The 24,577-nt window shown below is 32.4% G+C and overlaps 1 protein-coding gene and 1 non-coding gene across 2 annotated transcripts; both read right to left on the bottom strand.

Moving 5' to 3' along the window:
• Nucleotides 1-2,195: 2,195 nt before the first annotated feature.
• Nucleotides 2,196-24,068, bottom strand: Smp_042700 (subfamily M23B non-peptidase homologue (M23 family); the record flags this gene model as incomplete). Its single annotated transcript, XM_018796834.1, has 6 exons — nt 2,196-2,507; nt 3,716-3,832; nt 13,762-14,004; nt 17,879-18,023; nt 21,025-21,128; nt 23,751-24,068. The coding sequence occupies 6 exons, from the start codon at nt 24,066-24,068 to the stop codon at nt 2,292-2,294; spliced, it is 1,143 nt and encodes a 380-aa protein (XP_018651935.1). The 3' UTR covers nt 2,196-2,291.
• Nucleotides 19,494-19,559, bottom strand: Smp_tRNA_01613_Gln_TTG.1.1. The gene has a single exon. It is a non-coding gene (tRNA).
• Nucleotides 24,069-24,577: the final 509 nt, after the last annotated feature.

Genomic DNA, 24,577 nt, shown 5'->3' with positions numbered 1-24,577 from the left:
TTCAAAACAACATTATCCTGTAAATTATTCGTATCATTAGTCTGATTTGGGATTCTGGCGTGATCACAGTTGTTAAGATGCTCATGTTAGGTTTCCACTTTCTTATTTCATTCGTATAAGTGAAGTGACCATTGCGATCACTGTTTACTAGGAGAGTCTCCAACATGTCTGAGATGGCGATAGTTGGCATAAGCTTGTCTCTTTCTGGTTGAAGATGGTTGTTACAAGATCGATTGAAGAAAAAGTGTTGAAAGAGAGAGTTGTTAAATACTTCGGAAATCAAGACCTATATTTGAATCAAATGTGGGAATATGGTGGACATGAATGAAGATGACAAATGTAAGAGAGGGGGAGCTGGCAGAAAAATAGTAGCAGAAATGTAGTACGTAAATAGAACAAAGACATAAACGTCTGAAAAATAATAATTTAGAAAATTTATGGAAAAATATACTCTTTGCGATTTGAAATTGTCTACATCCTGGATTAAACGAACAAAATGAGTAGTGTATGTGGCACATATGTCAGATGAAATCCGACATTAGTTGAGATTGAAGAGTGTAGCTATATGTAGTTTTACCAAGAAATATTAGCCAAAATGTGTGAGACAGTCTTTTAAGTAAAAGTACTGACTGAAAACTGTAACAGACTCACCAAATGGAACCTTTAGTTCCAGAAAATGTGTGAGTTATGACATCAAGGTACAATTAAAGGAACTGTTTGTAAAATATAATTCTTCATCATTTATGGCTATATATGTATCAAAATCACTAGACCAAAGTCTGTATCGTATTTACAGTCGATGTAATAATAACAACCACTTGTCAGCAATTCTACAGATAATAAAAATCATTTATAATTACATCCACTTTCAATTCCTATTCCTACTATTATGTAACTAGTTGAGGTAACTAACCGATTATCAAACATCACCTTAATTTTAATTTTGCAAACTCTGTTATTCAGTTGACTCACCATCGATTTTCTACTCATTTGAAAGCCTATATATCAATGTAAAGACCTGATAAACTGACTGAAAATAAGAATTTTTCGTTCAAATTTCTGTTTTTAATACCTTAATGGGAATATGTGATGAGGGAAACTTTTGACTTACCTTTCCACAGATACTTTCAGTCATTCTGTGGTGTGTGCTACACTTCTTCTAACAGTTTTAGCCAATAGAACATTGGCTTTTTCACAAACGAATAAATCAGCAGCACCAACCGACGAAATCATACCGCCATCAAGTTACCTTATCTCATACTTCTCCATTTGTATCTAAGTCGTGATATGGAAACATAATACTTGGACCACTGCTTCCAGAAAACTCGAGCCAAATGGTTCACTTGTATCCATCCTTTAGAATGCCTGTTGCTTGATGAAGTACCCCTGTGCTATACTACGTTCTCTTTTAATAGAAACACGTTGACTGATTTTATGGCCTTGAGATCATTCGGTCATTCACTATTTTCTCGCGACATATCCTAAATTCACTTCACCTCTCAACAACCGAAAGTTTAATTGAAACGTTTCAATCACTAGTGTAACGTCGACATAACCTAATTTGTTATTATATTTCAAAGCCAAGTCTGTAATTGTTTGCCTCTATGGTTATACAGTTGGATGTTTTCTGGAATCCGGTCAAGAACTGTCTTGCAGATGACCACCAACACACAATAATAATAATAATAGTCCATAATAATAATCCATCTATCATCAAAGCATTTAACATTCCTAATAAAGATTTAGTTGCCTTCATGTTTTCACTGGTTCCATCATTTAGTTTCTTTTCCAAATACCATAACTTGAACAAATCGAATCGAGTTCAAGAAAGCTTAATGTAACTCGTTAAACCTGGGAGATTCCATGTCACACACCAGAATATTCTTTATAACGAGGTATTCCTTCGTTAATCTTGATGTCATGGTCACTGAAATGAATAAGTGTAATATCAACCACTCTACTAATACTCTATATCCTGTAGAAGCTTATACAAGTTACGTCAACGAGAACATGTATTTTGAAATCCAGTATTAAGCTACTAATGACGTTATTTCCCGAGCTTTGTTACAACTTCTTATGCTTTTCCAATTTGTCAAGACACATTATAAGGCTATCCTCAAACGAACAGTATATTCACTTTATCTTCACTATTCACAATACCAACATGATTTCAATGTAAAAACATTTCATGAAATCAATTTATCTTAATATCTATTCAATGAATATCATACACCTTTATTCATAACAAAATTTATAATCATTAATTATTATAATTTCAATAGATTATCACATTATACTAAAACTATTAATTTTCTTAATTGACTTAATTCCATATGTAATGTTTCTTCAGATATACGTAATTTATTTTCTAATACAGATTTTGCACTAGTTAATGTATCATGCATTGTATGAAAACCTTCACGCATTTCTTCACGAACTGTTTCAATAGTTTGGCGATGATGTTCATATAAATCATCAGATAGTTTATTCATTCGAGTTTCTATTTCCTATAATTGTATAAAACAAAATTTTAATTAAAATAAGTAATTGTTGACAAACACTATTCACGAAAAAATTATAAAAAAATTTTAATTGGTTAACATGATTAGGCAATTTTAAACTTGGCACTTCTTCGTAGAATAAATTGTAGAGTCTTCGTAAAATAGGAAGATTTGAATTCTACCCAAAGTTTGTGCTGATGATGTCGATCAGAAGGACGATGAAAGCTCCACGGCCTAATATCGGATATTTTATACCTACTAAAGGTGTCTAACAGACACATTTTAATTTTCATCAGTAAGCTTACAAATTCGTTCATTAAAATGAAATAAAAACAATACTATGACAAACGAATATTTTGATTATATTAAAATGAATAGAAAGTTTTACGTCTCTATAACATAATATAAAGTCACTGAAAACTACTGGCAATTACCGACATTTGAGATTTGAGGACTATCTGTAAACAGGTTGAACGCATACATTATAGAGTTCATTTAATTGTATTCTATTTCTGGGGAGAAACTTTGCACCATTTATAAACAAACCGTTTTACATTGAATTAACTGTTCGTATTTTGTGATACAGTCAGTCATTTAACATTCAAACTATTCTTATGATTAAATATTACTTATTTAACAGATAAAAATTATTGTATTTAACTTCATATCACAATCCGATTGTGCGACCTAGTAATAATATCCGTTTATCCAAACGGACAGTGGATTTCAAACCTGAGACTTAGTGATTGAAAGTTGAACAACTAAACCACTGAGTCACTATTCTGATTTCTGTAACCAACTCTATTTGTTGTTAATGAGGGAAACTAAATGTTGATAGATTTTAAAAAAAGGTAACTTGTGATCTGAAAGGGAATTATCTAAAGATATTCGACTAATGTTAACCAACTAACGCATGATCGTTTAGCAATTCTGTAAAGATGATTGATCAAATAAATTAACATTGATAATGAAACTCAATTTCGATATTATGAAAATTACATTCTAAGTATAAAATAAAGTAGATGATAATTACTATTCAACTAAAAAAGAAACCTAACATGAATTTATCCCATAAATAATCTCAATAGTTGAAATCATGAGTCAGTTGAAGCTAAACCATCATGGAATTGACTCATGATGTCAACTATTGAAATTACTATAATATTCACAAAACTCCTGACATAAATGATCAATTAGATAATTTTGTATGATACTTTGAATGTTCCTAAAACTTGTTGTTTAAAATTTGATGAATTTGCTTCGACATTTTCAACTCGATCATATAATTCGTCGTCAATTTTTAATTCATTTGCTTTCTCTTCAACAAATGCCTAAATAAATGAAGAAATAAATGAACATCATAATTATTTCATTTCATTAAAACAAACGATAAGTTAATAATGAGAGGACGAACAGAGAATGTCTGGCGCTTTAACAGGGCCGGTGGACACGGTGAGTCCATCTAGGAGAGTTGGGAAACCGTGATTAGAAACCATTAGTGCACATGGGCTCCAGTATCCTGAAGGAACAAATTGCATATGAACCAATTGTTGCTCACTTATTACCATATGACCGCACCTCCTCACAATGCTCCACTGACTTGTGGGTCAGACATTTAGGACAAAGACTCGGGATGTTGCCCTCTAAGAAAACCACTGCCTCGGTCTGGGCGCCCGGGCAGTATCATAGCCCTCACACAATTAAAATGAAATGAGAATGACTTCTGGATGTACTACTCGCACTCCTTCTACATTATTTAGAAAACAACGGAATTTTAATCACTGAGATGTTTCACAAATATGATCACATAAAAACACTTATATTCACACATTTAAATGATATTCAACATCCTAATTTGTCTGAACAACCGATTAGTACATCGTTGTTTCATGATATCTTTTATTTTTCGTTATTTTCCTTAACAAGCCCGAACCAGGTTATAAAGCGGAAGTTTGGTGTTTTCAATCTCAACTGTTTTAGTCTTTACAAATGTGGCCTCCTTTTAAATAACTTTTATATAGTCAGTGTCTAACTAGTAAGTGATTATTGATTCAAAATCGCACGAAATTTTCTATTAAATATGCAGACTAATCAACACATGTTAGCACAGAATTAACGAGCAATTTACACAAATAATAACTATTATAGTGGATGGTGAAAATAAAATTAATCGAACACCGTGTTTTCTATATGTTCAGCTCATTTCCGCGTATGAAAGTGAGAATATTTATTTATTTAACATGATAAAGACGATTTGTAACTTAGGCGAACGCTTTCAGTTGTATTATGTTTTGTGAACAGCATGGTCTAATTACAGCACTTCCACAGTCATTCTGAAAAACACCATTAAGGTTTAATCCATGTAGAATCAAGCCTAGAGAAAACAACACAACTAGAAATTTGGTTTGCATTTTAGAAATCCATAATGGAACTAGTAACCATATAGAAAATAAGATATAATGTTGAATATAACTACTGTAGTGATTTCTAGATTTTACGCGTCCTTAAAATATATGAATCGACGATATACTTACATGAGAATAAAACCATTTTCAATGATCATACTGTACACTATTACTGAAATAAATATATTTGAGAACCAAGCTTTTCTGTACAAAATGAAACTAATTGTACATAAAACCTTGATTCTCAAATCTGTGTTTCAGTAATAGTTTACGGTATGATCATTGTAAATGGTTTTATTCTCATGTAAGTACATTATCTATTCATATATTTTAAGGACGCGTAAAATCTAGAAATCACTACAGCAGTTGTATTCAACATTATATTTTATGTTCTATATGGCTTTCTAGCTGTGGATTAGATTCACCAGAATTTACCAAAATTCAATTCGGAAATTTTAAGTTTAATAAAAGAAAGGAGATAGTTGTTGATAACATTGGGTAACGATACGGATAAATCAGAAGTTGATATTTTGATGAATTGGCTCAATAGTATCATACTTCAATAGTGTGTAAGGTTATAAGTTTCCCAATCAAGAGATTCTTAAACTTTTTTGTTATTCGTTCTCAACTAATGACAACTAACTTAAACTTAATTATCTGTTCGACTACTTATTTTATTTTCAAATGTCAAAAGTGCTCAATTAAAAGATCATTCGATTATTTCAAAAAGTCATAGAAAAGGTACTATTATCATCTTAATCTATCAAGCCGAATACTATAATAACAGTAAACAAAGATAATTTTAATCGCATAAATAATCACATTTTTTTAATATCAAAGTATACAATTATTTATGATCTGATCACATTACCTAACGAATTAAATTAGCCATGCCTCCCGCCAAAAACACATTGAACTTATTAAATGAAGCTATCAATTTTGGTATTGTGAATGAATTAAATGAATTAAAATGCAACTGTTTACAGTTTTAACTACACCTTTGCTTAACCACACTGTAAGGTACTCATTAGCCCGAATATACAAATTTCTAGAACATCTACCAATATAACTGGCTGAACAGGAGCAGTTTAATTGATAGGTAAAGAAAGAAGTGGCTAGTCTTGGTACGATTACCCTTAGCATACTGTAGCAAAGTTATTAGTAACCATTTTTAATACTACTCCACAAACACATAGCAAAGCATAGTATTAAAGATGTATTCCAGTTCGTCGACAAGATCAAAATCATAAACACTCAAGGTCATGCGATGATGTCCCTTGATATAACGTCATTGCCCACAAATATCCCACTCAGAGAGACTGTAGAACATATTTGTGAATAGCTTAGAGAATAAGAAATAGAGACTGCAATCCCTGTGCAGATCATCAAAGAATTACTACTAAAATGTACTATGAATGTACATTTTAAATTCAACGGTGAAATGTATAGACAAATAGATGGTGTCACGATGGGTTCACCCTTAATTCCCATATTGGCTGACATCTTCATTTTTAAACTAGGAAACGGTCCACTGGCATTACAGATTGACAAGTTTTCAGTTTACTGCCGATATATGGACGATACGTGTATGTAACGACCATACTGGCTTGATCGAGACACTTGAGCGATCCAATGTAGTTCATCCGTCCATAAAATTCACATGTGAGGAAGAAAATGGAGGTAGAATAGCTTTTCTAGACTTCCAACTTACAAGGAGAAAAGACGGATCATTAAGAATAAAGACAAACTAGGAATCTACTTGGACGGGCCAATATACAAATTTACTTAGTTTTGTTCCTCTAAAAAACAAAGAGAACCTAGTTAAGACACTTCATCATAGAATCAAGATCACATCCTCTCTACGTGCGGTTGAAAGCAAAACAAAGGCTTTGTACATGACCCTGAAAGAAAAAGTATATCCGTAGAAATTTACAAACAAACATATAACTGATAAAAGAGAGTATACGGAGTGTCTAATCGCGAACAAAAGCCTCTTTATATACGCTTACAATTCAGAGGCGATGGACCTAGTGAAATGCTAAGACTAAAGTTACGCAGATCAATCTAAAGAACTTTTAATGCAGATAAACTACAATTATTGTTTTACACAAGTCCATGGTTGAAAGTCACACAGAGGTTGAAAGATGAATTGTCTAGACCAGTCACTTCTTTCAGTATCTATCAATTTAACTGCTCTTGTGCAGTCAGTTATATTGGCAGATGTTCTAGAAATTTGTATATTCGGGTTTATGAGTACCTCCCAGTTTGCTTAAGCAAAGGTGTAGTTAAAACTGTCAACAGTTTCATTTTTGCTCATTCAATTCAAACGCAACATATAGCCAAGATGGAGAAACCTTTCACAATAATTAATTTTAAGTAGGAAATCACGGTGTTATATGCAAAAAAATGATTTTTGAAAATCATTGAAAAAATCATTACAAATGAATTTCACACATCTGATACTCTGATATTTCAAAGGCAAGTTAAAAAGCATGAAACACCCTTGAATCAGTAGATTACAAATACTAAACAGGGAGGTTTTCATTCACGGAGATCCTAATTATCAACTTGTGATTCGATTTCCAATAAAAATAGAAAAGAGCTGAACGAAAAAAAAAATATTGAAACTGATGATCAGTAATAAGAATCGGTATTCAACTAAGCTACAACGCAATCAGTAAAATTTATAACGTTCCTTCAATAAACTAATTACAATGTCATGAATAACTGAGACCAATACTGATATATTTGTTTCATAATGTTTTTCTACATTCAAAAGTTGCTAGATTCTCTATGTACACAGTTGTTATATAGACAATAATACTAAAAATTACACTTGCTATTAACCTCTAAATGTTATGTTAAAACATGCCAATCAATTTCAGAGTATAAAGGTTTTACTTCTTATTATACTGTGATCAATTATGACCAAAATAAGTAGTTAGGCTGAAAATTCACTTTTATATTATTGAACATTTGCAAGCCAATATGATTATGTAACAATGGAAATTCATTCAGTCTTCCATTTGAAAATAATGTCTCATTACTAACTTAAGCTGTGATAACTGCTTTGGATATTATTAGGTTAGTAAGAATTGATAAAAAGAATCAGATGAAGAATATACAAGACAAGAAAGGATGATAGTCAGATGAGAAGATGAGAAGTTGTAAATCATTGACATGTAAAAACGGTTATTTATAGAGAATCACAATTTTTATTTTTCACGAAGATGAACTTGACACGAAAATAACAATTGAAGTAAACATGAAATATCATCATATTGATTTAGCCCCATTAAGAAATAGACATGAAACACTTGAATTTTTTCCAAGTACTGAAATCAGAGAAGTTGGGGAATTCTTTGCAGTGATTGAAAATATACAGTTTACAATGTGATGTACGAACTAAATAAATTGATTAGCAAAATGATATTGAACATCTCTGACTACTCGTAAGTAGGCATCTACTATTCAAAGTAAATACTTAATTTCGTTGCCTTGTAAGCCTATTGTGCAAGTAGAATAGGTCTCATATTTCAGTAAACGAAGATTTGGTGGGTAAATCCAAAATCATACAGTAGTCTCCTAAAATATGGAAAGCATGCACTAAAAATATCATTTACATATCTTCCTTGAGTTGTCCTATATTTGCTTCATCATTCTTCCGATACTATTCTTATTCCAAATGCTCTTCGTTTTTCTTCCTCTTCTCTTCATTTCACTCTTCTGCTGGTAAGCATTCTGCTTCCACTTCCTGTGTTATACTATTTATGTTTGTCTTTATAAGTATTGGACACCACAATAATTCAAAAGGCGAATAATCGTGAATCGTTTAGCTCATAGCTACTCAATTCATATATTTCTATGAAACCAGTTAACAATCATAGAATTATGCTCAGAATCCGAAAAATATAGTAGTTTCCTAAACGCTAGGGGCATATTGCTAACCATGTTTGAAAATTGTTAACACGCGAATCAACACAACTACTATACTCCATATTATGGTGGGTACATGAAGCAACAATTACTGCAAGAAATGTAGCATCATTTTGGAATAATCTAAGTTAACTATAAGATGCACTGAGTAAGACAAAGTAAACTATACCACATGCGATTTGTGAACAAAGATAGAATAAACATAGAATACCAGTGCATGTATGCAACTGAAAGCAATAATCTAACTGAGAAAATGTAAATACTTTGGTATGAGAAAACTTTCGATATTCTAAAGTTCGTCTTGCAAAATCGGCAAAGAGGGCAATCAACTGTCAGAAGAATTTTCAGAATAGTTCCAGTAGTCCCACCACCGGAAAAATGGTCAAACAATTACATAGTCAGAGGTCATCTGAATAAATCGGTCAACAAAATAGCAAATGCACATAAAAGTTGTTTACTCTATGAAAACCAATTACTATCGGCAGATCCATCATACCTTTAAAACATACTTAATTCTAACTCAATATTATTCGTTCTAAGTAGTCTAGTTCGTGGAATATTTTCTAAATAGATGACAGTGACAGTAATACATGTAAATTTGACTTTCTATATATTTGCCCATTAAAATACCGCACAGTTAAATATATGCATAAGTCGGTTTTGAAATCTTATTATTTATTTTCAAGAAAAGTTAATCAAGTAAAGCAACCTTCTAACTCCGTAAAATACTGACATTTTTATAAGCATACAAATTTTATTACAAGTAATAACAAGTCTACACAGCAGATGAATTTCTTAATCTAATAATCTTGTAAATAATTCGATGGAGAATGCTGGTGGGTTGCTTATGCTTCTCCATGAGGAGTAACAGGCGTAAGTAAGTAAGTGGGTAAATAATCCAAGGATGTTTACAATAAAAAGTATCTAAATTTGAGTTATAGTGGAAAAATTCAAACTCAAATCAAAGCAGATTCAACAAACATTTTTGTTATTGTATGAAAGATTCACTCTAGATTTGATCATTATTTTTAAGCTTATCACCTTTATATTTCTAAAACAGTGAAAAAAAATTCACCATGATTTCAGTAGTCAATTGAAGAAAGAATAAAGTGATTGCTTAACTTGAAAAACTAAAGAGTGAGGCACACTGACTTCTAAATATAACCATAAAACCATTGTCAACCTGCACATCTTCATTGAAATGACATTTCATTTAGATAGGAACAATAATGATGAACTTGTCTGATAAATTTGCTGCCGTTTATACTATCAATTACTATTACAACAAACATAATTTTTCAAAGAACTGATGACTTAAGGTCAATTTATTTCAAAAGCCTGAAGTTCGACGAACACTAGCATGGCAGAAATGGATAAACAAACATTTAAGATCTTCAGCTTCTCAAAGAAAATGGATATAGCTCGTTTGTATTTTTAGAAGCAATGGGTAAAGAAAGAGTACAAATACATATGGGATAGAAAAATAGCATATTCTTGCAAATAGGCACACCTCATAAACACAGATTACGACAGAAAAAACAGAAAATGATCAAACTAATCAAAACACTAATACTAGCATCACTTAGGAAATCAAACGAAATTAACAAAAGAAATAAGGCAAGTTAGGTGATTAAGGTGTAAAAATATTCTCAGAATCATTCTTACAGTCAGATTAAGAATTGTCGGATCTAGGTCAATGAAAATAACTTTCAATCGCACTACCCAAAACTATACACCTTTAATCACAACTGTTTTGCAAATATCAATCAGAAAATAAACATTACATTAAATGTGATCATCCAGAAGTTAGGAGTTTCATACTTTATGCTCCAATGACTCTGAAACCTGTTCCAAACTGTTACTTGTCTAGTCAATGTATTATGCTGAAATGGATAGTGACTTTTCATGTGTTATATTCATTTCAACTACACCATCCAATGTAAGTTTCAAATCCTATCTGATGGCTGAAACACTTACTCTATCAATATACCACACTTCAGAATACCTTTCAAAACTTCGAAAACTCATACGAACAGTGTAACTATAAGTTAAATATCGACTTAACATAGAGATTGATAAATTTATCACGATAGAATAAATTTAGTCTACAAGAAATGGTTTTTAAACAAAAGTAGCTCTAATTTGATTCAAACAAAACAAAATGCATGAAAACTTAAGAAGTAAATACTGAAGGTTCGATAACATATAATGACTTGGTTAAATCGTGTTTGTTAGCTTATTAACTAATTTTTATCATAGGGCATTGTTATACCCAACGTAAATCAATTTCAAGTTAAGGTTGAAACAAGGTTAAGAAAAATTGATAGGAAAGTGAAGCTAAATGCTTATGCAGTCATAATGGACTAATGAGGTTAAACAAATAAACCACTCATCAATACAGTAATCACAGTTAAAAATCATTCAAACATTATCGTACAAATTCAATCCTTTGGTACATGTGGATAATGTACTTGTTAATCCTTATAGTTAGGACATTCTTTTTCTAAAAGGGTGTCTGTGAAGTAAAAGCATAAGATTGAATCTTCACCTCATCTCACTTCACCTTCCACATATAAATACTCATCACTTTTTGACTACTATGATTAATATCATGTTTTCTCTCTTCTCAATTTTCTTATGATTTTCTGTCTGATTTTAAACATTCACTTCAATCTTAATAACTAAAGTAAGCCAAAACGTTTAACTTTAGCTTGTTTCAACTGATAACAATCCTTAGAATAGAACATACTCATATTATTCCAAAAATTTTGTTATACTTGCCTTCTTCGAACAGATTACTGCATTGAACGAGAGTTAATTGATTTAGCATGAGTCCCTAGATAAGGCTCTATAGATCATGAAAAGCAGTTGCATAGGGCATCATTGAACATGGGTCAAAATAGATGCTATAATATTTTTCAGTTTATTCTTCATAAACAGTTAGAGGGAGATGGTATGTGCGCGTGAGTTCGTAGCATATACGTTTTTCAACTCTTGATTCGTGTACGGTGTCAAGCATTTCAGTAATGTTTTCGTTTATTCAGTTGTTGAGTGTTTCAGATTATTTTCACTTAGCATTTCAGTTCAAACTCTAACATTCGCCTAATCTAGTTTATTCTATTCAGCAAACTGTAATGCATTACAGTAGTGTGTTTATGGAAGATAAACAGCTTTAGATTATTAAAATGAAATCTCTAATAAAAGTTATGCTCCTATATGCAGCCATCACTCGCTAAATGAACAGACAAATGTTCAAAAATCCTAAATATTGCACTTTTATTAAACAATCAAAAGGATTGATTATCCTCATATTAATAAGATAGTTCTTTTTTAATTGAACAAAATTTATCTCTTTTTTAATTTATTTTTGCACTTTGTCATTTCTTACTGTTTATTCTTCATTATGTTTTATAGTTTCCTCATTTTTTTATTTTTTTTGTTCTGCAAACACGTTCTTCCGTTATGTATATCGTGTTATGTACTGCTTTCATTGTACCAGACATGTTTCTTTTTGTATGGTAAGTAGATAAGAACAGTGATAACAGAAAGTGTATTATGTAATATCAGAATGTGATTTTGTAGAGATTTCAGGAATTTTATAGTTGAAATCAATTGATGCTAGACCACCATGGAAAACCTGGAAGCACTGGATGTCCGTTTCGTAAAATTGTAGGACTCCTTAGCAGTACGCATACACGATCCCGCCTCACGAGATTCGAACCCAGGACCTATCATAAGTCTCGCGCCGGAGTGCTAGAGCCGGCATCCAACAGTGTTATGTAATAAGTATTAGGTGTGTCAGTAAATATCTTTTTGTTGTTGTTTTGATTAAATCAATACACAAACACATCCCTAAACATTTCTCAAAAGAATTCTGTTAAAATTGAAATCTATATAGTTTATGATTAATATGACAATGGTTTTCTTGGGGCGATCGTGAAAATTTCTCGCAATAGACATAACAAGCTCAGGAAACATTAAGAAGCATTTTATCCAGTCAGTGTTTGATTAGAAGTTTTGCTAGAAATATTACGAAAATGAAAAGTCACATGTAGATATTCTGATTGGCTGATTACTACACTCCTACTATGTTTAGTAGCATTCCAGAATTTTCAGGAAAACCCAAGGACTTCTAAAATAATATAAAAACCCTATATTTTCTGTACATAAATGAACCTTTGGAGTAAAGTGCTTCTCGTAAATTTTGCACCTCTTCTCTCGTGTTCAAGTCCCTGTGTAGTTCTAGCTTGAAAGTTACAAGACAAGCTTAGGATCCGAGTATAGAGTTCAATCAGCCAGACATATCAGGTTTATTGAATTTTTTTTATTATTATTGTATTACTATACAGTAGATTACACTTAATTGAATAACCATAAAATGCTTTCTACAATGGTTATTTTATTGTAATAAAATAAAAATTAGACAATATATACCTTTCTATCTGTATAATGAAAAATAATTTCTCAAATGAAGTCATTGCTAAGTAATGAAAGTGCTTATTACATCTACAGTTGCATTAAATCATTCAATTATCCATGGTAAGAAGTGTCATAGTTACAGTGGGATCTGTATTGAACTACATGATATAAATTAAAATATAAAAATGAATATTGACTTAGAAACTAAATAGCTGGATTGTTTAATTCAAGAATTACACCACTCAACTAATTAGTTCCTGATACAATTAAATGAGTGATAATATTCACCATTAAGTCCAGCATGGAATACATCTAACGTATTTACTCATCTAAATATTCAATAATTATTACTTTAACTCAATCCATAGATTGTACATCAGTTCGTACATGTTGATTAGTGATTAATTGTTATTCTATGTCATAGAATTTTACCAAACCAAGCGAAATAATAGAAATTATTTTCAATAAAATATTTTAAAATCTCTTTAGTTAACACTTACAATACGATTTTCAAGGTTTGCTGCTATCGTGTGTATACTATCAAGCAAACGTGATTCTAAGGATCGTTTTTCATCTTGACATTGTTGAATAGATACTTGAATCTCATTCTGTAATTCACTGATCTTTTGTTGTAAACGTCTTTCAACATCGGCAATTTGTTTATATAATGTTTCCTCTAAACGCTGAACAGCTGAGTTAAATTTAACATTATCACGATCAATCTGATTTGTTATTTCAGCAAACTATGAAAGTTGAGGAAAATAAACAGTGAAAATGATAAATTTTGGGTATATTAAGTGAATTCAAAGACCTAAACTTATGCTACTGTAAAACGCCTCTATAGTTATTTGAAGGTTAAACTACTGTACTGTGAATAAATATCAACTATCACCTTACATTTAATGTGGAGTCGTTATACCCGATTTTCACTTATTAGAATATAAGAGTTTACGTTGCACGGAAACATTAGTGATAATTCAACTTTTAACTTTATGTCGTGCATTCTCTGGGTTCGATGCAAGATAACTGCAATCTTCACTTGGTGCTAAGTCAGTCATTAGTATCGTGAAACATGACGTATATGTGCACTAGTTCAAGTTACCAAATCACACCAGTACAGTGAAACGAATTTATCAAGATGAGTACCTAAAAATCATAAACTGGTATATTCGACACTAAAATGAACATTGCTCATAAGGAATATGACTTGAGAAGAGATAATGACCATTCAGAACAATAAGTAAAGAGTAATGTCGAAACTTAGGATCGAAGATAAAACCAAAAAATAGATGAATCTGCGCCATTACTACCAAATCTGAGCCATGTCACTTAATATCTCCAACCAATAGTCACGATAATCGTGTGAACATAAACCAGGTAGATTGGACTTACCAACATAGATTAGTACAACAATTAGTAGCTTCATGGGCTGATGCTACATTTTGATTTGGCCATCTCTCAACTTCTCCCGACTTATTCCTACGGCAGACAACATCTAGTATCGAGGTAGGTGGTGGTCGTGAATACCTAAAACATGTCCAACCCACTTCAGCCAGTGAAGATTCACTACTTCATCAACCTAATTAGCATTTTTGTCCTGTACCTTGGATTTGCTTTCAACATTACTCGCTCAGTGCTGATAATAAATTCGAGATATCGTTTGAAGAAGTGTCATCAATACTAGTAACCTAAAAAAAACATCTACTTTTAAAATTCACACTTCATAGTCATATAGTAAAACATGGTGAGCTGTTTAGTAATATGCTGACCCCTTCGTTCGCAGGAGAATACCTCGCCTACGCCACAAGTTGGCAAAAGCCAATCAGTGTTTCTGAATCCGTCCGAAGATTTCATCGAACTTCAACTTACCAGAACTAATGGAACTTTGAATTACTTCACTCCTATATGCCAATCTAGGCGATGATATTATCCAATCTCGAAATATAACAGATTATATGATTCAAAAGCGGACATAATACAGGAAACTAGTTTTCTATCTCCATCTGAATCTCGAATACAGGTCTCATTTTTCGGTTTCTTTCATTGAAACTGAAGTATATCTCTCAGTAATGGTTTATCACTAACATTAGTGCCATCATCTCGAGTTCTAAGATTTTGATAATCCTGCTAATTTACACTCTCTATACCAAAGTCACGTGCAATAACTCACACTAATCCACACTTGCATCAAGTTGTGCAATGCTTTTGGTTTACTTAATCTAATGAAGGATTGTTAAGAAGGAAGCAAAAAGAGATAAGCACTCGGAAAATAGCACTATCCTTATCCAATATGAATGTTGGATTACCATTTCGCCTTCAAAATAGCTGATCACATACGTCTGAGTTTCCCTCTTAAACTTCAAGAAGAACATCTAGAAGTTAGCCACTAATGAAAACAAAATAGTTATTTTAGAAAAAGCATCAAGGTAAATCAGTTCACTCAGTACAACAGATACGAAGTACTACACTACTATCAAATAAAATCAAAATATGTTTCTCCGCTAACTACTACAGTAACACAACCTTACGTTATTTGACTTTTATTACACCAAAAATTGTTGTCTATAAGTGGTGAATCTATTAAATACACTATATATAAATGACGAAAGTACAAATAAGTAGTCAGACAGCATAATCTTTTATGCATGGTGAAAGGAAGAATATAAGTAGAATCTGCTTGAAATAAGGTTACATTTTTACAAATTTTACTGCTAGGAAACACCAAAATGTTATGCTTCACTAGACTGTGGAGAGCAATTCAGTGAAAAAAAATCTGACGAAAATGTATTCTTTATTTTACTACAAATGCATACAAACAGATAGTAACTTAGGGAATATAGAAAGAATTTGTTAAATTATTTATAAATGAAAGAGAACAGAAAATATCAATTTACAGTCACTGAAATAGAGAAGTCAATAAAATATGAGAGAACGTATGATGTAAAAAGGGAAGGTTGAATAGGACTTTGAAAACATGAAGAAAGGTTAGTAATCACTTTATTGCGGCAATTTAAATGTCTTCATTATTTCTATGGAAGATATTAATGTCGATGCTTGATTAAATAATTTCAAATAAATTAAGCACTGATTAGAACGTTAAAAATAAAATGGTGATCTATTTGTGATATTCTGACGGTACGTCAGAAATTCAAATTTCCACTCATCGGAATATCACTGATATGTCATTATCATATTATTCCTTTGAAAGGGGTTTCTGATTCAGAATGACTTGCAAATCAAATTTCAATAATGTTAGTACTTTTTTAGTACATAATTTAACACGAAAACCGTCACTAAAATGGACTGTTTCAAATAAAGATGCATGGAGCAGTTGGTCTACCCTACCGTAGAGCTTCTTTTCAAGACAAACTAATAGGAGTTTTCAGGTTTCATTGTCAGCATATAGACGTAAGTAAACAAGGAATCTAAATTTGATGATTTCAGCTTATCCACAAGAACCTCTAGTGATAGTGTCCGAAAGGTTAATTTCGGTTACTCTCAAAACTTGTTAAAGGCGTCCTACTTGAACATCTGGGCTACCTGTTCCCGATATTTAGATATTTCAGCAAGTTATCTAGTTTTGTTTGTTTTAATACATCATTATGGCTGTTAATCGCATGACCTATTCAGGTGAGTTTCTGTAAAGTGTACAAATTTTCGTTGTACAAGTTACAAAGGCCCAATCAGATATGCAGCGTAAAGAATGTACATTATTTGGATGTCGATTGACTGAACTGCTAACTTCTAACTGGCGATCACTCATTATTTGTCGTCAGGATCGATCACGAAATAAGAAACGGAAACTTGTTGAAATACATTGTGCTGAGAATTCTATATTGTACCAAAAATCTAATATTGAATAAAGCTAATGGTAATAATAATGATGTTCACAAAAAGCCTTGTAAAGCTTGAAACTTATAAGTAACAAGAATAATACGGTGACATTTAAAAAGAAATCTTTACTAAATCGACCTTATTTGCTTGAAGCACTAACGATTTTTCACTTAATTACTGGGAATAAAAGCTCAGCATAATCCATGGGTCGTTCACAGATTACTGAAGACTTTTTTATCGTCTAGTAAAAAGGAACATTCTATTTAACTGTAGGTTAAAATCATCTTTTCACTGGTGATAGAACCACTGAGTAGACAACACTGGGATTAGGTATAGGGCGATGGGAGGATACGGTAAATCAGTTAGTGAAGCTGTAAATGTTTTCCCATTGAAGTTGTTGCAATAGGCCTTACATATCCATATTAGCATATATCGACGCGTCTGCCAGAAATTATGGAGGCAAGTTTCAAAAGGCTACATTCTCACAGATAGAAATATAACATCAAACCATGAAGACAATGACTTTTGGTGGCAGTTGCGTTTGGACTGGGTAATTTCCTGACTAAATGATACAAGACAATTGTAATCAAGATAAACTAATCCATTCTTTACCTTGCTATAATTCTTGGGTTTAACAATCTTCTGTACTTCTTATTGCACGAATTTATTCACGTTTATTTTAAGTATTTCATATGATACCAAATAAGGACACTACACTACCTGATAGATGAACAAAATCTGAAGACTATTATTATAAGTGATTATACATTAGGTCTTTCTTACCTTATGTTCATGTAATTTAAGATGACCATTCAATTCATTTACATCGTGTTTATAAGTATCTACCAATTGGCGTACTTCTTCAATTGTTTGATTCGTTCTTTGTGATAATGTCGATATAGCTTGATCACAACGTGTTATACGACTTCTGCGCACATATTTTTTTTAAAATTAAACAAATAATCAAAACGATTATTTATTTATGTTTTCTTCAAAATTTAGTGTACACCAGTAAACTTATCAACGCAGAACTTATATTATACGAAAGAATGAAGATTAAACTGAAATTAAAAGGACATTGGATCTCGGTTAGAGAAACAAAACTTGTTAAACTTTACACTTGGATGATAGCGGTCCTCTAACTTCAAGTAAGCGAAAATAAAGACTACAGTTATTAAAAACACGAAGTACAGCAAAAGGAATTCTTATCAACGAATTTATGATCAAGCTGTTAAAGTACTCGTTCCGTGAGCATATATGGCATATGCTCTTGTGGATCTAGGTATATAGGCTGTAGCCAGCGCTTGCTTTCAACTCGCATACGAGAACGTGTCCCCAGGTGGTTCTACAAGGGTGAGAGGAAAGCATTTGGAAGTTCCATTCCTCCACATTTCTATCGACTCTAATCATTCTCCCGATCTACGGATTGATTTCAAGGTTGTGTAAGCAATTCGTACAAATCTAACCAGATTCCTTCGTATCCAACTCCTTAAAATGACAGAAGCTTCTATCATCCATGAGCCCAAGCCAGAAGTATGCCTACAAAAAAAGTAAGTCCTAGAGTTATCGTTATCTTGGCCTAAATCTATTATTATCATTGTTGCATTTCTCAATACCATTCTCCCTTTACTTATGTCTCGTATCCTCGTGATTGTATTCATAATTCTTTTTGATATCACTTCATGTAATTTTGCACCTCTATTACCTTTAATTATCTTCAATTATTGCAATAAAAACATTTTATTCATCTTGCTGCATTCACATTATAATTCGTTGCTAACTGATTAATTTTATTTTTATTATTCATAATACATAATCTAGTATTATAATCTTTCAATTGCACCATCATGTTTGATCTTTGTTCATATGTCCTCATGGAATATAAAACTTTCCATCGTACAGCTTGATAATGAATTCGTGGAAAAAAGATCTCTTCGCTGAGTTTCGTGTTTTCAATGTTTAAGTAGGAACTATAGTAATTATCCATTAAACTTTTACCTGTAAACTGATATATTTACCCACAAATTGATTACTGAGCAGTAACCAATTTCATGTTGTGTGCTTTCTACTGCTAACCGAATCCAACGACTGAAGTTGTATTGTAACCACTAATTTAGTTGGCTTAGTATCACAGTGCATTTACTTTTATATTAGATAAAGACAGCTCGCGGAAACCTCATAAAAATTTCCTGTTAGAGCTTGTCAGTAAGTTGTATTTTCAGCATCGCGGGATACTTCTTAAGGGATCGTAATTGCATTTATTACTATTAAGCGATCAACTGGTATACTTACTTATATATTAGCAGAGATGGATAGTGGCTAGCAGTGGAATCCAGGACGCGCGTTTCGTCCTATTTGGGACTCGTCAGCTGGATGTACCTGCATCTCAGAGTTGATGTTCACTCTGGGACTCGAACCCAGTACCCTCGCTTCAAACGCCATCGCGTTATCCACTCGGCCACTGAGTCCTGATAGCCACTTGCTTGTGCGATGGGGTGAAGTTTAAATTCAACTTAGTATTGTTTGTTTGAATCTTCCCATCGATTTGTTAGGACTGCAACTGGTCAGTCTCTAATATTATTATATTATTATATTATATATTGTTTAAATATTATCAAGTTATACTATAAGTATGATACGTTTCAATGAACCACATTTGGTGAAATTATAAAGTATTTATCTAATATGTACGTAGCTTTCGATCATCTATTTCCATCTAGTGGTGTGTTCTACAATCTAGTTGGTTCTGAACTGTCTTCATTTTAGGTCTTCAAGTGTCCTACACACCTCGTAATGTTTGGCGTACTGAAACTCTTTTCTCAGTCTGTCAACTGTGTTAGCTTTCAATCCACGTTCCGCTAAATACTAATTGAAAGCAATCTTGTCAGTATTTATAAGCAAGATGGGGGTGGGTGGCTAGCAGTGGAATCCTGCACGCGCGTTTCGTCCTATTTAGGGCTCGTCAGCTGAATGTGCCTGCATCTCAAAGTCGATGTTCACCCTGAGACTCGAACCCAGTACCGCTCGCTTCAAATGCCATCGCGTTCTCCACTTAGCTACTGAGTTCTGATAGCTTGATGGCGTCTGAGGTGAATGGCACTGGGTTCGAGTCCTAGTGTGAATATCAACTCCAAAATGCAGTCACATCCAGCTGACGAGTCCCAAATGTGACGAGACGCACATCCTGGATTCCACTGCTAGCCACTATCCATCTTTGCTTATAATGCTTGTGATTTCGGTCAATATCGAGGCAGTCCGCACAGAATGCACATATGCCAATAAGGGACTGATCAATTGCAGTCCTAAATAATAATGGGAAAATACAAGTAAATATCATCAAGTTATTCTAGTTAGTAGTATTCATCAAACTACCACTGTTAAAAAAGAACTTCTAGTGACTCTCAAACTGGGATCCTTGATAGAAACTTTGGTAACCCAGCTAGCAAGTAAAAAGATTCCGTCCAGAAAGCTAGCTTTATATACAACAGGTACTTGAAATCGAATATCAGTCTAAAATGCCAGATAAATAATTGCTAATCAATAGTAAATATGAGCGTTTTAACTAAAGTAAGTTACTCTTGGATAAAGTTAGTTTTCTGAATCTAACTTATTTGAAAACAACAAATCACAGCACTAATCGCTCTTTCACTCCTTCCTTTTAACTTTGTTTATAGTACACTGATGTAGTAAGTAAATCTTTCGAAAAGTATGCAAATATTTTGCAAGCTTTAAAGCACCAATAATTTTATGTTATGAACCTGTGCTAAAACTTTTAAAGAGATCACATTAAATTTGAAAAACATATGAAATAATTGTGACCAAGACTTATAAATAATCTATTTCCTACTGTTCCTATTTTTCTATATACTATAAATAAAATACACTTTAAAAAGCAATAAAATATTAATAGCCTCGAGAATATGGCTCACCTTACATCCGTTAAGCTAGTTAAATGATGATTTTCTAAATTTTTTAGACTAACAGCAGCATCTTTCACCGTAGACCATTTATCTCGTACATTTTCTTCAAAATTCTTTTTTTAATACAAAGTGGAACAAGTTCATCAATAAATACTGCAAAATTTTATGTTTTAAATAAAACGGGATACTTATTCGACTAAGAATTAATTTAAAGCTTACCTAAGTAATTAGATTAATAGTAACGCATTAACGTTTTGCCTTGACCTGCAGTGTTTTATGACAGCAATGAGTAAGATAATCAACAGAATAAATAAAGTAGAAACGCAAGAGTTTGGTCCTAATAATAATGGATAGATGCATTGAGTAGAAAATAAAGGAAAGAAGTATCCACTTCATATGGAGCAATCTTAAAACATATAATAGTTTCAACTACAATCTGAGGGCCTACAATTTAACGTTTTTTTCATACTACAAAGTAATGTCTTGTTAGTTTAGGGTTGCATTTTTCTTTACTTCAAGTTTGCCACACTTCAAAAAAATGTTTCTCTTGATTTATATCCTATTATAAGGTGTCATCTTAGGCAAACAGGGACAATTTTCTTGTCCTAACTTGATATAAAACTTAATAATCAAGCATATTTTGATGTGCCAGGTTGATTAATACATGTAAGTAGGCATTAAGTAAACAATATAACTATTATATTACACATAATAATTTTTTTAATATTTTATTGATCACCTAAAGACCCCTATGTAGGAAAATATTTTGATATACTTCCTCCAATATAAAATTCGTCCTATGCATTTCATCAATAAACTTGTATCGTCTCTGTTATGATGAATAATAATTAGCAAAAATAAAGTCTAACTTCGCTTTCGTTACAAGCGTTTTTAAATCTATGGTATCGGTGGAAAACTTTGGTCCTCTCTGTTAGTAATGATAATGGTTTAAGTTAGTTTTTAAGCATCAATCTCACATTTTTTAATGCTCAGCCAAATTACAACTATGCAGGTTTGAATTTGGCGACGGCTGTTATTCGGAAGAACTTAGCGTAAGGGACCTGATATAAATTAAGTCAAATGAATACAAGTGCACGTGTAGATTCTTTTCAAGACTCTACATATTGTTTAAGTTATACTTAGTTATAAACAATAAATAATCTGTTGTTACAGTTACTGGCACAAAATGTGAGGTGGACATATTTATACCAAATTTTAAGCGTCTATTTTAAGTGGATAGCTAGAATTTTTTGTCTGATGAGTTTTCTCACATATTTGTTGTATGATCTCTTGAACCGAGCGTTCTTGAATTTGAAGCAACATGTCAACCAAAACCTTTGGTTAAGGACAATGTTCCCATTAAAAGTGAATTCTTAAGTGGTTAATCCTTGCAAAAATACCATTTCTATTTAAAAAAATATAGCACATAAATTTATGAAGATGAATCAGACTGACTCCATATTTACATTTCTTTAACCTTTGCTTGCTCACTCTTTAATTGACTTAATGCATCCTCACATTTTCTGAGGTTGGAATAACATCAAAACCTAACTTAATATTTGTTACGAAATAAAAACTGTAAATTTTTGAGGTAGAAAAACGGTTTTCAGACCAGTTTATTTCATACATAGGTTGAACTTAGGCTTCAACTGATTAGATGCCATCAATAAAAAATGAGAACACATCCCATATAAAACTCAAAATTATCGGCGTCATGAAGAACTCACTGACTATTATGTATGTACTATTCCACATACAGGCTACTGGACGTTTCGGGCAAAATGTTTGTGTGAGGAAAACCTTCGTATAAACGTGACAGCTTTTCAGTTCTAAGGAGGCTAGAAGCTGCTTAAGCTTATCAATATAAAATACGTATTTTGAGAACATTCTAAAATAAATGTGGAAGAAGGGATAACCATGTACACGAACATACCACGATCAAAGATTTTTCCAACGATATTGTTTATACCTAACCAAGTATAAAACTATCAACAAACAATGAGCAACAACTACAAAATAGAAAACAGACAAAAATGTTTCGTATTCTGCTTCAACCCAATATAAAAGCATACAGAAGCAGTCCAAAAAATGCTAAAATGTAGTTAAAGCTGGTAACTGTTGAGCTATTTCAAGAGCTTTAAAACACTGTACCATGTAGAAAGAAAAAACATACATGAGCTTTACTCAACACGTTCACAACATGGAAGAAAGTGTAAATATTTAGAGGAAATTGGCAATGGTTTATGAAGCCAGAATATAAAGGTTCAGCACCACATTTCCGGACTACAAAACGAAAATCCGTAAACTCCCACCATGTCAACCTGCAAGTTTGTCTATCCCCAGTATGTCTTTAAGTTTTTACATTCATAATAATCCTAGGACTATTAGTGAATCTTCTCATCTTCATTTAAAGAAAATATATTGTTCAGATACTTCGGGAGAAAACCACAAGTGGTAATTTCACTTGAGGTGAAACGAAATGGTAGGAGGCTAAATTTTAGTGACGAACAGTGTAATTTGCCACTTGCGTTACATGTGTCGCTTTACTTTACAAAAATCTACCCTTAAAATCATGCTTAAAAGCCAAAGGAGATATTAACCATCAACTGAGTCGCTATTAAGTGCAACTAAAGACTCCCTTAAATACACACGCAATCCACAAGTATCTTATTTAACAGAAGAAAAGAGACCTTAAAAATCATCCTCATAAATAAAACGTACAGTCAACAACTTACACGAACTTCTAAATCGATTTTCTCAATGTTTTGAAGTAGGGTTTTAATTTCGTTGATAAGAATATCCTTTTGCGACTTTTGTTCGTGCTCCAGAAAGTTTGACCTCTTAAGATGTTCAATCATATCAGCCTTCAGAAGTGAAATTTTTTCAAGTATTCCGACAGTAATTGATTCCTGAACACCTAATCTCCATTCAACTAAGCTCTGCCGGTCACATTTTGGTATTTCTTTTATATAATCTATTGACTGATGGGGATAAGAAACCACGGACGTTTTAGTTGTCGGTATATGTGGAAGTTCAGTTCTGTTGTGTGCCATCCCAAAAATAATCGTTTTATCAGATATCACAAACTAAGCAAAATAAAGTCCTAGTAAGTAAATTAACTTAACTTCCTAGTTCAGATGAATTTAACAAATACCACGATAACACCTAAAACACAAAAGCACTAAGGATGGGTCTGTAACGCATACCCACAACCCGTGCTTACAAAATTAAATTGGTTCTCTGTGACTATAGCAAACCTGACCGTGAAGATTTATAATTGAAACTAAAGGTGAATGAACATTTAGCAATTACTTTTCATGTGCCACATTATTGAGTTTTAGTTGGTGTGAATGTGATAAAAAACCATAGCATAATATATTTCAGGTCTTCAAATAATTTCACATTAGAACTGAAAAAATCTGTCAGTTAGTTTGGTCGGGCAATGGCACTTATCTTCAGTTAGTACATTTGTACGAATGTTCACGACTTGTTTGAACTCCCTGCGTGCGTCATCGCTTTTGAACACTTTATGCTCCACCTTATAATATCTTTCAACTCCAAG

Source organism: Schistosoma mansoni, chromosome 4 (genome assembly GCF_000237925.1).
Source record: "Schistosoma mansoni strain Puerto Rico chromosome 4, complete genome".
NCBI lineage: Eukaryota > Metazoa > Platyhelminthes > Trematoda > Strigeidida > Schistosomatidae > Schistosoma > Schistosoma mansoni.
This window is presented reverse-complemented; position numbering and strand designations above follow the sequence as displayed.